At 35.5% G+C, this 16,329-nt stretch overlaps 2 protein-coding genes across 2 annotated transcripts in view; one reads left to right on the forward strand and one right to left on the reverse strand.

Annotated features, from left to right (window-relative positions):
- Window positions 1–1,683: 1,683 nt before the first annotated feature.
- zbtb8os (zinc finger and BTB domain containing 8 opposite strand) lies at window positions 1,684–15,128 on the forward strand. The gene is made up of 7 exons (XM_079856021.1): window positions 1,684–1,897; window positions 3,116–3,140; window positions 3,449–3,570; window positions 11,727–11,809; window positions 11,891–11,943; window positions 13,697–13,733; window positions 14,990–15,128. The coding sequence occupies exons 1-7, from the start codon at window positions 1,816–1,818 to the stop codon at window positions 15,074–15,076; spliced, it is 489 nt and encodes a 162-aa protein (XP_079712147.1). The 5' UTR covers window positions 1,684–1,815; the 3' UTR covers window positions 15,077–15,128.
- LOC307149609 (V-set domain-containing T-cell activation inhibitor 1) overlaps window positions 14,947–16,329 on the reverse strand; it is a 48,673-nt gene continuing 47,290 nt past the window's right edge. Inside the window, exon 4 of the mRNA XM_079856014.1 lies at window positions 14,947–16,254. Within this exon, the coding sequence (XP_079712140.1) occupies window positions 16,145–16,254 (110 nt within the window). The 3' untranslated portion in view covers window positions 14,947–16,144. The remainder of the gene's footprint in view (window positions 16,255–16,329) is intronic.

Raw genomic sequence — 16,329 nt, forward strand, 5'->3', positions numbered from 1 at the left:
CAACCTTTTTAAATTAAACAAAAACAAACAAAAAACACAGCATTATAACAATGCAAATCATTTTGGAAAGCATTAGCTATAATAATCAGATTGATGGAAATCGGTCAGGAAGTTAAAAACTGACGTTCAGACAGTTTCAGTTTTGTGTTTATGAACTTTTAGGGTGTAACATTACAAGAATGTACTAAAAATGGAAAGGTTTTTCCCTTTTCGAACATTGTTGAAAGATCCATCTCAAATTCAGCCCCTGTGACTTCACTGAGGAAATGTACTGTCTTCCTCACATTCCTGGCGTGATTTACACAGCAGCTGCCGGGAGTTTATGTGTCTCTGCCAGGTGCTTGTTAGTATTTACTGAATGAGACTTCATGAGTTCAGAGTAATAAAAAATATCAATGATGTAGTATGATGGGAGATAACTTGACAAATGACTGCATCTGGCAAATCCTGTGCAATGCATGTCAACAGGAAACAATCCATCAAAGCAGTGGCGTGCACAGGCCTCCTCCGGGGCAGGGGCGGAAGGACCAAAATAAAGGACCGAATAAAAAACATTTCTTTTTTTAAATAAATCACCTCTATTTAAAGCAGTACTCGTCTGTCTGTTGTGTTTTTATATATTTTAATGACTTCCTCACAATTATTTGGAATACCTCGCGCGAGTAGGTCAGAGAGCCTCTCTTCATTACCAATGAAAAGATGTTGATACAATTAGAATGCATAACACATCAAACAAAAATAGGGAAATGATGATAATATTACTAAATATTATTTACTTTACCAAACAAAACAGAGAATCAAGTAGGTAATTATGAGGAATTCATGATTTGTTATGTAGCCTATTCATTAAAGTGTTAGCTATCACTTTACAATAAGGTTTCATTCGTTAAATTTGTTAACATTAACTAATAATGAACTGCACTTCTACACCATTTATTAATCTTAGTTCATATTAATTTCAGCATTTACTAAAACATTATTAAAATCAAAAGTTGTATTTGTTAACATTAGTTAATGCACTGACTGTGACATAACATGAACAAACAATTAAAAGTTGTATTATTATTAACTAAGATTAATAAATAGGCCTACAGTAGCCTAACAAATGTTTTGCTCATGATTAGTTAATGTTAGTTAATATGAATAATAAACAAATGAACCGTATTGTAAAGCGTACTATAGTATATATATACTCATATATGAAATCACAGATATAAATTCCTTACAATTTAGAGCTGGACATTAAAATTTCCTTTCACTAGATGTATTTCTCCGAGCTAATAACACTTGCTATGGCCTTGGATAAAAACGAATGACATTGTCAAACTCAGAATGCGGCTGAAATTGAGTTATACTTTTATGATTGTTAAGCATAACTCACATACTGCCACAACTTTTACAGTAGCATGGTAGGATAAATGTAACTTTTAAATGCTTCCGCCAAAAAAAAAAAAATATTATTTAATATTTTTTGTATTATTATTGTTAGTGGCAATGGTGTATTGTAATTTATTATAATATTTATTTTAATAATTATTATTATTTACATTTATCAGAGAGGGGCACAATACATTTTGAGACAAAAGGGGCAGGGGTTTGAGCATTTAAACATTTATACATTTAAAAAGTGATGACATTTATAAAACTGTTGCAAATATGTATTACGGTTTTTTTGTTGTTGTTGCAGTCCTAACGGGACTTTTATTTTGACTGTTGTGCATAGACAACAGTTCACTGTTTCTGTCTTCACACATGTCTAGCATGTTTTCACGGAGATAACCCCTACAAAGGAATAAAATAACTCGGACCAGGACCATGAATGAACGCGAACTTGATCTCACGGAAGCGCAAAAAGCAACAAAGTCAAAATACCCTCCAATCACCAGGAAATATGAGTGTAAGTGAAATCAAATTTCACTGTCTATTCCGCATGCGTCATGTAGATCCAGTGACGAACACAAACAAAACGTACTTAATCGTGATTTAAATGTCCTTAAAAGTATGTCATTCATACATGAGAGTCACATATAAGTAAATGTATGGACGTTACTTGACGGGAACGTTACAGAAACGCACTATTAACAGGCGAGTGAGTTGTGAAGGTTCATGAAAATGAATTGGGTCACGTGACTTGAGTCGCCAAGAGGTTTACGTCAACACGCACAATTTACGTAATGATAGCAAACTATTTAAAATATAATCATATATATTCCCTACACCTAATTTTAAGATTAGTTATGGTAAATGTGTATGAAGTAGCGATAGAAAAAAAATAAACGCAATTGCTTTGCAGAATTATTTTTTTTTACAGTCTGTAGTTTCGAAGTGCTGAAACACTGCTCGCTGGCGACACCTGCAGGTCAAAACGGTGTAAACGCAACGAACACAAACAAATGTCTTCGTAAAAGTATAATCTATTAAATTTACCGTAATCTATAGTTAATAAATTATTAAATGTTTAGGGACTATATATAATCTGTGATATACTCTCAAAGTAGTTGTTTCATATAGTATTATATAATGTTCTAATACCTCAATCTTAAAGTTCACCCAAAAAGGAAAATCATTTACTCACCCTCAAGTTGTTCCAAACCTGTATGAATTTCTTTCTTCTGCTGAACACAAAAGAAGATATTTTGAAGAATATGAGTAAACAAACAGCAGATTGACTTCCATAGTATTTTTTCCCATACAATATAAGTCAATGGGACCCATTAACTGTTTGATCACTCATATTCTTTAAAATATCTTCTTTTGTGTTTTCAGCTCTTATTAAAAAGAAAAGAGAAAGTGTTTGGAAGTCAAATATTGTAGTGCCGTGATAGCTCAATGTTTTCACATTCTTGTTTCATCATATATTTATATAATCACTCTTAAAAATAAAGGTTCTTTATTGGCATGGATGGTTCCATGAAGAACCTTTAACATAAATGGAAAATGTTTCTTTCTAATGTTTCTTTAAATGTAGAAAAAAAAAAAAAAAAAAGATTTCTTTAAAGATTAAGACTTTATAAGATCACTGCGAAACCCCGCTTTATTTTTAAGAGTGTAGGTTTTAGGTTTGAGTGTGAATCAAAATCATGTCATCAAAGCAATATCTGATCTTCTGTTTCAGATCTTGATCATACTGCAGATGTCCAGTAAGTATTTGCCTGTGTACTGTTACTTTATTGCAAAGATAGCTGGAAATCTCAAAGCTCCACAAATAAACATCGGGTGGAAAACACAGTGGTTTCAAAGAAAGTTTGTCATTTCTGCGTAACTATTGACGTGATGGGTTGTGCAACATTGGCTCAGTACCGGAAGTTTACAGGAAGAGCAAGAATGTTTGGTAAACCAGCTAAAGATGAAGGGAAGATTAAGAAGAAGCCACCCTTGAATCTTTAGAAAAACATTTTTATAGCGACATTCCCAACTTTGACACATTTGCTTTATTGTTTTACTGTAGGATTCATTCGTGGGGAGATTCTCTGGAAGAGGCTTTTGAGCAGTGTGCAATGGGAATGTTTGGCTACATGACGGATACAGAAACTGTGGAACCCACTAACACTGTAGAAGTAGAATCAGAAGGTGGGAAACAATATTCAACCTTTTCTTTTCAGACCACCTGGAATTACAGGATTCTACTGTATTAAACCCTAAATAAATAACACCAAAAATGGAAAACTAAACCTGTAGGCTTTAATCTCAAATCTCATTTAAGCTTCTGTAAATGAAATTTATGATAAATTCCATTGGTTTTTGTGTGTCATGTGACCGATTGTGACATGGTGAGTTTGAAAAGTACAAAGGAGATTTGAGAGGTACAACAATGGGAATTTTATAAATGAAGAAAGGCTCTGTTTATGGTGGAAAAGTTTGGAATACTTAAGTATACTTAAGAATTAGTGCTGGGCAAAGATTAATCGCATCCAAAATAAAAGTTTGTGTTTGCTTAGTATATGTGTGTGTACTGTGTATAATTATTTTGTATATATAAATACACACATATGCATGTATATTTAAGAATTTTTATTTATTTATATATAAATTATTTATATTTATATATAATATGAATTATGTATAAATATATATACAGTATATTTCTTAAATAAATACATGCATATGTGTGTATTTATATATACAAAATAATTATACACAGTACACACACATATACTATGCAAACACAGACTTTTATTTTGGATGCGATTAATCGCGATTAATCTTTGCCCAGCACTATTAAGAATAGGCCTACATAAATAACTTATGTTTCTGAAAGAAGTCTCTTATGCTCACCAAGGCTGCATTTGTTTGATCAAAAATACAGTAAAACTAATATTGTGAAGTATTATTACAATTTATAATAATAATAAAAATAATATTTTCTATAATTTATGAATTTTTAGCATAATTACTCCAGTCTTCAGTGTCACATGATCCTTCAGTGCATTTAAAGTTTTGCATTTGGCAGATGCTTTTATCAAGAGCAACTTACATTGCATTCAAGAAACACATTTGATCAGTTCTTACATTCCCTAGGAATCGAACCCATTGTACAGGAAGGCGTCAGAAATCATTCTAATATGCAGATTTACCGCTAAATTATTATCAATTCTCAGTTATAAACAATGAAGCTTATTATTATCAGTGTTGTTAAACAAGTTTTGCTGCTTAATATTTTTGCGGAAATCGTGATGCTTTTTTCAGGATTCTTTGATTAATCTAAATGTCAAAAGAACAGCATTTAGAACAGAAATCTTTTGTAACATTATAAATGTCTTCACTGTCACTTTAATCAATTTAACATGCCTTTGCTGAATAAAAGTATTAATTTATTTTCTTTAAAAAAAACTTTCTTACTGCAAACTTTTGAATGATAGTGTATCACTCTTTATATAGAGCATATAAAAATGTTAAACAGCAACTGTTTTCAACACTGATAATAATCAGAAATGTTTCTTGAGCATCAAATCATCATATTAGAATGATTTCTGAAGGATCATGTGACACTGAAGACTGGAGTAATGATGCTGAAAATTCAGCTTTGATCACAGGAATAAATTACATTTTAAAATATATTCAAATAGAAAACAGTTATTTTAAATTGTAAAAATATTTCACAATATTACTGTTTTTACTGTATTTTTAATCAAATCAATGCAGCCTTGGTGAGCAAAAGATACTTCTTTCAAAAACATTATTAAAAAACAAAGTTCTTCTCCATACATATGGTGTGTGTGTGTGTGTGTGTGTGTGGGTGTGTGTGTATGTGTGGACATGTTTTTCTACACCGGTGGGGACTTAAACCTGAATGCACACAGACTCATGGGGACTCGTGTCACCGTGGGGACCTAAACTGAGGTCCCCATGGGTACAAAAGCTTATAAATCATACAGAATTAGTTTTTTTGAAAATGTAAAAATGCAGAATGTCTCCTGTGATGGGTAGGTTTAGGGATAGGGGCAGTGTAAGGGGATAGAATATACAGTTTGTACAGTATAAAAACCATTACGTCTATGGAGAGTCCTCACAAAGATAGTGCACCAGACATGTGTGTGTGTGTGTGTAAGATTCATTTGGCTGAGGACATGAAAAAACAAAGTTCTTCTCCATACATATGGCTTGTGTGTGTGTGTGTGTGTGTGTGTGTGTGTGTGTGTGTGTGTGTGTGTGTATGTGTGTGTGTATGTGTGTATGTGTGTGTGTATGTGTGTGTGTGTGTGTGTGTGTGTGTGTGTGTGTGTGTGTGAGAGAGAGAGAGAGAGAGAGAGAGAGAATTTTTATAGTCCCCGTGAGGAAATGCAGAAAGTTAGCCCCTTTCACACAGCGCGATGATCCCGGGAAATTGCCAGAGCGCCTTCTGTGTGAATGCAAACACGACCCGGGATTGATGCCGGCATCGATGCGGGGTTGGGGACCTAGTAACATTGCCGTGTTAAGTCCCGGAACGCGCGCTGTGTGAACAAAAGCCGTAATAATGCTGTGTCGTAACCGGGATCGTTCGTCAGCTGTGAAACGTATGTAATGCGCAAGTTGATCGATTCAGAGAGAAAAAATGCACAAGCGTGGTTTCTCGAGAGAGAAATCACAGCTCATAAGCAAACTTAAGACGCTGCAGAGACATTACAAGTCACATCGATGTCACGTGTCTTTACGGGATTTTTACGGGTTGTGTGTGAACGCACTCTCTGATTCCGGAAAGTTCCGGAAAAGACCCAAATATAACCTATTCATTATTTTTCTCACTTGAATTGGGTAAAAAATTTAACCTTTAGATATCACCATGAAAATTACTGAGTTGATTACTTATATCAAGACAAACAAAAAATGTATTACAAGTTTTAAAAAAATGTTTGTTAACATGGACAAACGGTGCATAATCTAATTACAGATGTGCTAATTTGCATGAATACCACAACAGATCTAAACATTGGGTATAGCCAGGTGAAAATGTCTTGTTGAATCTTGTTGACATATAACAGTAAAATACTTAATGTTAAGGTCTGAATGGAACCCATTTAGGCTACCCATGACCATTAATACATAGAGGCAGGAAGAAGTACTTTAGAAACCAGCCTTTATTAATTTTTAAGAGATGGGGTTTGGGGCTGGGTCCGTGGGACTGTTTCTGGGGGACGAGTCTGAGGGAAGAACAGGAGACGATGGTAAGGAGAATGCAGAAGACAAAAGGTAGGCAAAATAAAAAGTGAATCCCCAGAAACAGTCCCACGGACCCAGCCCCAAACCCCATCTCTGCAATAATAATTAATAAAGGCTGGTTTAAAGTACTTCTTCCTGCCTCTATGTATTAATGCTCATGGGTAGTGTAGACATATTGATGATACAAAATCAGTTGAGTTTGATTCTGTTGCAATTTGTTCACAGTTGACCCCCATTTTGGCTTAAAACGCCTGGACTATGAATGAACCAAAATCAAACGAACCCGGGTCAAATCCCAGGTCACTTTATCCGTGTATTTTCCGGAATCTCTGTGAGAAAAGGGGTATTGTGTGTGTGTGTGTGCACTCAAAGTGCATAGAGACAGTTCCTTGTTCCACTTCGTATCACAGACCTACTGAGCCACAGATAAAAAGTAGTGCTGGAATGAATGTGTGCACTGTCCTTTCTTGTTTAGTCAGGCTTGCTGTTTTTGGATCAGACTTAAGTGATGTGAACAGGGCTGCCGACTTTGGGACTTTGGTTGGAGTGAGACTCTGTAAAACAGAAAAGTTTTTTTTTTTACAATTTTAATCTCATTTCCTGCATTTTACCTTTCGGGACAAAATCAGGAAATAATTAAGTTGATTATAATGATAAATTCTGCCAAATATAGTAGGCTACTAAACTATGTATAAGAAAAAAGTCTTACTTTCTTTATTGTTTAATAGGGGACAATTGCCAAGACTTGAGAGAATCATTTTATAAAGTTAAAAATGTTCACCATTAATGTTTTGTGTGCAAATACAATGTAAATAATGTGAGACTCAATTTCCACTGTAATAGAGAAACAACATAAAGACAGTATATTTTAAATAATTGTTTAATGGCATTTTTTTTTATGAATGAAGGCCAGTATCACTAAAAAGATTTTTTACTTTTGAAAATTATAACAACTTTTAATATAAGTGAACTTAAAACTATCCTCACATAAACCCCAAAATAAATGTAATATTTACATGTGCCCTTCCTGTCTAACAGGTAAATATACAGAAATTGAATTAGGTTATCAAACAGTCTGCACTGCATAAATTATGAATTAAATTCGATGAATCCTTATTAAAGCTGCAAGCGTTCTTTAGTCAAGAGCAGTGAGTGATTTTCTCTGTTCCCTTTGTTCTTTGGTTAACTTCACTGACAGACAGAATTAGTGGCTGCTGTCCCTTTAAAATCTGCCGCTGCTGACAGGCTCATTTTCTGTCTTGTTCATTTAAGACTTTATGTAACTAATTTAAGACTGCTTTTCTGTTATGAGGATACTTGCCAAAACGGACATTTTGGTGTGTGTTATTGTTCGTTCAAGCGCGAAAGAGAACTGCCCAGCAAAACTGATTCTGACGCGCTGTCTGTGCGCTCGAAACTGGCGCGAGTCTTTCTGTGCGTCGTGTGTGTGAGTGTGTGCGTCAATACTGGCGCGAGTCTTTCTGTGCGTCGTGTGTCTGTGAGTGTGTGCGTCAGAACATTCACAGACAGCGCAATACCTGGTCATTATAACTTTCAGTGAGGTATTTTTGTGTGTGCAAGCGACGTTCCTGGACGCGGCTGCGCGCATTGACGCAGGCAGGCGCTCCGTGTCCTGCTCGGTCCTGCTCCTCTTTGGCGATGACGGCGTGCGGTTAAAAAATCATAACAAACTAATTTGAAAGTGGGGGGGAAACGAACGGGATTTCGAAAAGAGGGGGGACATGTGAAGTGAAAGGCACACCATTTTATTATCTGCTTACCTTGATTGTCATCCAAACTTTCAAACGCGCATCAGTGGCTCTGACTCCGAACCTTTCTCTGAACTTTCACACGCAACTGGCGTATCAGGTGCAAGGTTTTCAGCGAATCAACGATCAGAGAATACTGCAGTGAGAACGTTGTAGGCAGATCATGTTACACTCCTCTCCTGTCGTTAATACGCTGTGGTCTAGTCATCAACAGAAAATTAACGGATTGAGAGGGAAGAAAAATGGATTTTGGCGTGACATTTCTTGCGTGTGCGTGATGCTGAAAGCGTGAGTGTCACGCCAGGGGCCGGTTTCACAAAGCTATTTTATACCGGTCTATAGTGTTAGACAAGTCTAAAATTTGCTCATAGACTAGTCTAATGCAAGTTAGACTGTTTCACAAAAATAAAGACTGACTTAATTTAGACCAAATAAAATTAGACACCTCACCCCCAGGCTAACTTAGGTCTAAGACTCTGTTACCTTGGCAACCAACAGTAACAATCAGTTACATTACAAACAGCCAAAAGAAAAGGGAAAATGGCTCATAATTTAAACATTTCTTCTTGTTACTACATTCTCCGCTAAATTTCCCAAGTTAAATGTCCTTGTAAATGTTATACTCCTCCAACAAACACATATTTTCCGCTGGGGTAAACTGCACGGAGCGGTTGAATGCGCTTACTCGATCCGCCATGTTTTTTGTTTTGAAAAGTGTCTTATTTTACCCAGAATGCACTGCAGTGTAGTCCTACTTAAGAAAGTCAGAGTCTTCAGTGCTTTGTGCAACGGTCTGATTTAGATGTCTATCTGAAGTCTGACTATCTACTATATCTAAGCCATAGTCAAAGTCTATCTTTGTGAAACCGGCAGATGCGTGAGAGTTGGCAACCCTGTGTGAACGGAACACCATGTGTTGTCAGATTCCAGCCCAGTCGAGCCTCTTTTGATCAGCTGTTTTTTTCCTCTTCGTTTCTATGTTATTTTACGAAAACAAAAATAACACAACCCTTATTGGCTCAGTTTAAGCTAGTGGGAGATTGACCAACTCTCGAAATGCATATTACACCTGTGGTAGGAGATGACGCGAAGGCTCCTGGTAAATATGATTGTATCTCTGAAATCATAGCACAATTGAATGATTTAATCAAAATCGAAACTGAATATAGGACTATACTACTCCTGTCCAGCATCAGGTCATCTTTTAAACCGTCCAGAATGGACTCTGGTACTCGACTCGTCCTTGACAGCTGCTGGACTTGATTAGTTTTAACTGTGGAAAGTTCTGCATTATGTTCTACAATATGTATCAATAAATTACACATTTTTGTCTTGTCATGGTGTGCGCATGAACGTGTGTGAAATGCCTGCTAATACGCTGCATTCCTATCACTTATAATGGGCACTTTTTGCACTTAAATTGGATTATTCTTACTATTGACATTAAATATGATTTCTTTCTGAATATTTTAGTCATATTTGCTAATTCTCTTTGATTGATTTGCCCTGTTTTGATCCGGTTTCCTTGGAAGTAATTTTTTTTTATTTTGTCATCATTATCCTGCTTTAAAGGATTAGTTCACCTCAAAATGAAATTTCCTAATAATTTACTCACCCCAGTGCCATCCAATATGTCCATGTCTTTCTTTCTTCAGTGGAAAAGAAATTAAGTTTTTTGAGAAACATTTCAGGATTTTTCTCCACACAATGGGCTTCAATGGTCACCAAATTGTTGAAGTCCAAATCAATGCAGTTTCAAAGGGGTTTGAAGTGCTTCAAAGGGCTCTGCACGATCCCAGCTGAGGAATAGAGTCTTATCTAGTGAAACGATCAGTCATTTTCAAAAAACAAAAACAATATATATATATATATATATATATATATATATATATATATACATATACATATATATACTTTTTAACCACAAATGCCCATCTTGTACATAGACCATGACATAGACAGTAAAATAAAGGTCTTGTACCATCTCTGAGATGCGCCATGTATTACGTCATCAAGTTGGAAAGGTCACGAAAAAAATTCACAGACAAATAACTTAGATAGATGACATGACGTGTGACCTTTCCTATGTGATTACGTAATGCCTGGCGCGTCACAGACCAGCACAAGACAAACAGTTGTGGTTAAAAAGTTTTTTTTTTTTTTAAATGACCGCTTGTTTCGCTAGATAAACCCTTTAAAAATAAGTTTTGGGCAGGTTTTCCTTTGAATAGGTGTGTTTTGATGAGCTTTTGGGCTGGAGGTCATCCAACCAATCTGCCCACACAGAGCAAGCCTGTATCTTTTTCTTGTTTGCCAGTTTCAGTCGTGATTCACTCATGGTTTATTATATTTATGATGATGTGTATCGTATCATGAGGTGCACGGAGACACCCTGCCCTACAGTGTGAGGTGAAGCGTTTACTGGAATCTAGTGAATAATCCAGAGTCAGAGGAGAGTTTGTTCTGCAATAAACACTCTTTAAAGCTTCGAAGCCAGACCAGACCACATTCCAGAAATAATATAATTCCAGAAATTAAATTGGATTATGTCATCATAATTAAACTATGGTTAGTCTACTGCTGAGGAGTAGACTAATTAATTTAGTTTTAATTAGCTGAGTCTAGTAGTTCTCAAAGTGTGCAGAGGCAGAAATGATCTATATAGCCGTTGCATGACTTCAGATGACCAAAACATTTAATGAGACAAAGACCATATGTATAGTGCTTTATTATTCTGTTTTTCAGACTTTTATGGAGCAAAACACTGAAACCGAGCTATTTTCGTGATTCAACAGAGAAAAATATTTTTGAGTTTATTTACTTCTGGTTCAGATCAGCTTAGATGTGAGAGCCTTTGAATATTGTCTTATATGGGGGGCTTGGAGTCAAAAAGGTTCAAAACAGTTCCTTTAAGCAAAAGCAGCTGAATAATTGTCTTTTTGTTTTTCATTGTACATCAGCCAAAATTGATGTCCGGCCTTGGAAAATAGATATTTTCAGCCTTTGTTCAAATATTATTTAAAAATTGTTAAAGATTTTGTAAGCTTATTGTGTAGTTGTGCGTGGAGTCAGTTGTATTATTTGTGATCACGCAAGGAAACATGGCAAATTTTGCAGACATAATTTTTGGCCAGGCTGTGTACAAAGAAATTATGAATACATTCAAAAACAAGAGAAAACCAACAAAATATTAATAACTGATTATGTTGTATTCAGTGTTTTTCTATGTTTTCTTATTTCTCTCTCTCTCTCTCATAGTAAAATAAAACGTGTAGCTGTAGCGAACAAAAAGTGATTGCTTGGTGTGTTTTGTTTCAGGAGACGATATGGAGTCACTTCTTTTCCATTTTTTGGACGACTGGCTCTTTAAGTTTAGCGCTGATTTGTTCTTCGTCCCAAGGGTAACACATTCACACACTGATTTTATTTTCCCTAACCTCAATCCATTTTCCAGCAGTCTCCCACTTCTTCCTGTTTTTCAGGAAGTCAAAGTGCTGCATATAGACCGCATGCAGAACAGAATCCGCTCTATTGGGTAAGTTCTGACTCCAGGAATGCTGAGAGCCTCCGTCCCAAAAGTCTTGCACCTCATGGCCCACAGAGTTATATCAGGCAAACTTTCTGCAGAACACATACCTTTTGTGTCTTGAACCGAATTACCTTATTTCCTTCGGGCTGGGTCTACAAAGCCAGACGTGAAGCTGTGGAAAGATTCAGAAAGACTCCAAATTATGTCATTCTTTATCGGATTCATAGTGAAAGTGAGATTTTCACTGGAAATCTTTCATGGTGATATTTCATCACAGGGTGAGTTTCTAAGAAAACAAGTTACAACATCTGGCTCAAATTTTTTCCCGGGAAAAAAAGACAAAAGAAAAAAGAGAAAAGCAATACACCTGCTATAATACAATGAAATATTTGATATTTATATTCAGTTTACAAAATAAATTATTTAGCAAGAGTACACTGATACTGTGTATTACAAATGAATAAGATGATTTTTGCCTCTAGATTGGTGTCATTATAGGAGCTTCCAAATCTTTAGGTGTAAAGTCAAGTTCAATTTATTTATATAGCGCTGCTCACAATATACATTGTTTCAAGGCAGCTTTACAGAAAATCATAACGTTATTGTTTATAATATCTTAATATCTTATTTCCTTTTAGTCTCATTAAGCAGAAGGATCGAGCAGTTGAGATTTGATACAGTAGTGGCCAAAAGTGACGTCTGTCTTTTCATCTATTCGAATATTATACAAAATTTGTTAAAGATTTTGGGAGCATATTGCTAGCTGTGCTTGAAGTCAGTTGTTTTATTTGTGATAATGCAATAAAATTGAGCGGAGATAATTTTGGGCCAGGCGGTCATACAAAGAAATTATGAACACATGCAAAAACAAGAGAGAACCCAATAAACTATTAATAACTGAGTATGTTGTAGTCCGTGTGTGTTTTTCACATGAGCTTTTTTGCATAGTAAAATAAAAGTTGTAGTTTGCATTTTTTTTGTCAAATCATTTTGTCAGATGAATACCTTAACCAAGTGTTTTGTTCTTCACTCTAAGTATTTAAAAAACATATGAAATATTTTTCCTAATATTTTGATGGTTTAATTGAACTTATAAGGTCAACTCTAGACATCACTTTTAGCCACTACTGTATATTGCTTTTCGTGAGTATACTGTGTTTATGTGGGTAAAGTTGGCTTCACAGTCATTGTAATTCAGGCCTTTCATTGTGATTCTAGCCAACCTATTTAACAGAGCATCAAAGGAACTTTCACAGCTTGATTTCCTCGTGCCCTGAAGGCGGCCCCACATTCCTGACTGTGACTGGCTTTCCCAGCAGTGACTTTCACTTCTAGTATTTGGAATCGGGGATTTCAGAGTCTGTGTCACGAACTGCTCTGAGACAAAAAGGCTGAGGATCCAAATGCAGTTTATTTGAGTAATCCATAATCATAATTAAACACAGGCAAAAACACAGCAAAAAGGGAAGAGGCAAAAATCCAAGAGACAACGTAACCAGGGAGAATGCTCAGAAATGCAGTATAAACACTAAACAAGACATCGCAGGGAATGCCAGAAAGAACCAGGCTTATATAGGGTGAGCAAACGAGAAGATGAGACACAGGTGAAAACAATGAGTGCTAATGAGTGACAGCGGTCTGTTGTGGAGTGCCCTCTGGTGGCTCTCAAGGGCACTCCAGCTGGCGACCGTTACAGTGTGCTTTCTGAGAACTATGTACCTAAAATAACATTTATTCTTTCTCCCTTTTTAATTTGTAGATGGGGTGAAGAATTCAGCATAAATAAGCACCCACAGGTAAAGTCTGTCTGTCTGTGGCCACAGCTGTGGTCTATAAAATAAAAACACATCTGTGGTAGGCATTGTTTTATCTAAACCACATCTTTTTAAACAGTAGCTCATGTTGTTGGCATGCAATAAAGCCTATAAAGAAAACGCATCAATGGGCATTTAGGGTTTGTTGGTTGTTTGATAATCCATTATGGAAATCCACCGGGATTATGACTCAACCCGTATTGTTCTTTCCGACCGCAATAACAAATGGAAGCTAGAACTATATAAACTTCCTTTCAAGTCGTAGCAGAGTCATGGGAGTTCCATAATTACAGTGCCTTCTGTCCAAAACACATTCGTCAGAAGTTGAAGATGAGCAGAGAAACATTAAAATGACCACAAAATCACTTAATGACTCTTGTGACACTTCTAGCTGACCTCAACCACTATGCATGATTGGACATGTTTTTTGTTGCTTGCATCAGCACTGAACCAGAGTACAGAAATTGACAATAGAATTAGAATTATCATATAAAAATAATGGGAGAAATCATAATGCTCAATATGTAATCCATATAGTAGTCTGTTTGTAGTACATGTGCATTAGCTGGACCACCTTTTTTTTTTTTGTTATTAGATGATTTAAGCTAAATTTATGATGCAGTTATTATCAGATTTAATTCCTGATTTGAAATATACTAATGAAATGTAACTTTGTCACACAGATATTGGAGTAGATTGGAGCTATACAATCATGACTGTGTTGATACTGACTACTGTCTCTATGTTATAGGCAACTTAAGTACTGTTATATAATGTTTATTACATTATGATCGTACTTACCAAACTTGTTCTCCTGTACTATGTGTCTTGACATTTTTACAGAGCTGTTTATACCCAAGTCTGATTTATCTCGAAAATAGTATTTGAATAGTGGAACATTCATCCGTTTCAGTCCACTTGTTTCCAAACATAATAAACCTCAGACATAACAAGCTCATAATAAAGTCTTTCTAAGTACAGAACACTGTTGTTCCAGGTTCTACATTATTTAACTTGTGAAAGTATTTGTGAACATGTGCTATGTTTATTCATTCGAACAGATCCTTTTAAGTCTTAAGAAACACTGGTGAAAGTCCAAGCAAACCATTGGTTGGGCGTTTCTGGCCCGGGTTACTCAAGCAATCATTGAAATTCCCTGTGGTGCATAAATTACACTTTCATTTACAACAGGCATCAGATTCCAAAGATTTTAATGCTTTTATTTTCTTGTTTCGCAGGGTACAGAGGTGAAAGCAATCACGTACTCTGCTATGCAGGTGCATGATACAGAAAAGCCAGAAATCTTCGTCATCATCGATATTTAAAATTACAACTGATTCAAAACCTCATTTTAAATGACATGATTTGGAAAGATTGTACCTTAGTTGGAATGGGCACGTGAAAGGTGTCGTTTCTGTAAACTGTGGAGTGTTATGTGGATTACATGGCTGAAATACTACATATTTTGGACTGATTTTCATGATAAATAATGATATTAAAAAATCATTTCGTTTTATGATAGCATAAACATGACCCCAAATAAATACTGTCATTTAAAATGACTTAAACATCAAGGCTATGCATAATCAAGCTTATTTTTGTACTAAAGTTAAAAAAATAAAATGCATCTCATCAATCTCATTATATTCTGTTCATTTCAATGTTAGGGTGACAGTAAACCTCTCCAGTGATGGGTGTGAAACCCTTTGGCATCAGCAGCTACAATGACTTTCAGTGATTTTACATATTTATACAGAAACAAACATTTGTCCAGTCGATGTTTTTAAATGTATCAGTCTTAAAGCTGAAGTGTGTCATTTCTGAGGCTCTAACTCATGCAATGGGTCGAGCCAGTGTTCAGGCAGTGCTAGATATTGTAATTGCATCACTTTATGGACATCTTTTTCCATTAATGGCAATTTTAAAAGTAGCTGTGAATTCTGCAAAATATAATTTTTGTAAAATTTCTTAGACTATTCTTGATTCTTTTTATAAAGGCTAAAAAGCCTGAAATGTATGATTTGTTGAATTTAATACATTTTATCGTAAGTGGTTGCACACAATTGATTTAGTTCAACTTAATGCATTTGTTTAAATGTAGCTAAAATCAATTGTGTGCAACCACTTACGATAAAAAAAATGATTAAATTCAACGAATCATTTTTTTCAGTGATGAAGGATTTGGGAGTGCAAGCTACTGTAAACTAATGGATTACAATTACAACAAAAATCACACACTTCAACTTAAATGGTTTCTTGTACTTCTCTACCAAATCTGCTTTACATAAAAAACTTTAGTTGAGCAGCATAACTACTTTAAATACAAGAATAAAAGCCCACTTTGGTAGTAGCTGTAAGCTATTCATAGGACTTATGAGTCCAGTAAACTGAAGTCATCTCTGCTTGCAGTATAACCACAGCAGAAGGACTGTTGAACACAGGAGGATGACACACAACACAGACAGAACCACAACAGATGTACTGGAGTTCTGGATGTTCTCATCTGAAATAAAAGACAGACAAGAGGAACACGTCACTGACAAATGACTCTATACAGTATTCATTTCCAAACACCTTA

The sequence above is a fragment of the Squalius cephalus genome, assembly GCF_949319135.1.
Source record: "Squalius cephalus genome assembly, chromosome: 21".
Classification (NCBI taxonomy): domain Eukaryota; kingdom Metazoa; phylum Chordata; class Actinopteri; order Cypriniformes; family Leuciscidae; genus Squalius; species Squalius cephalus.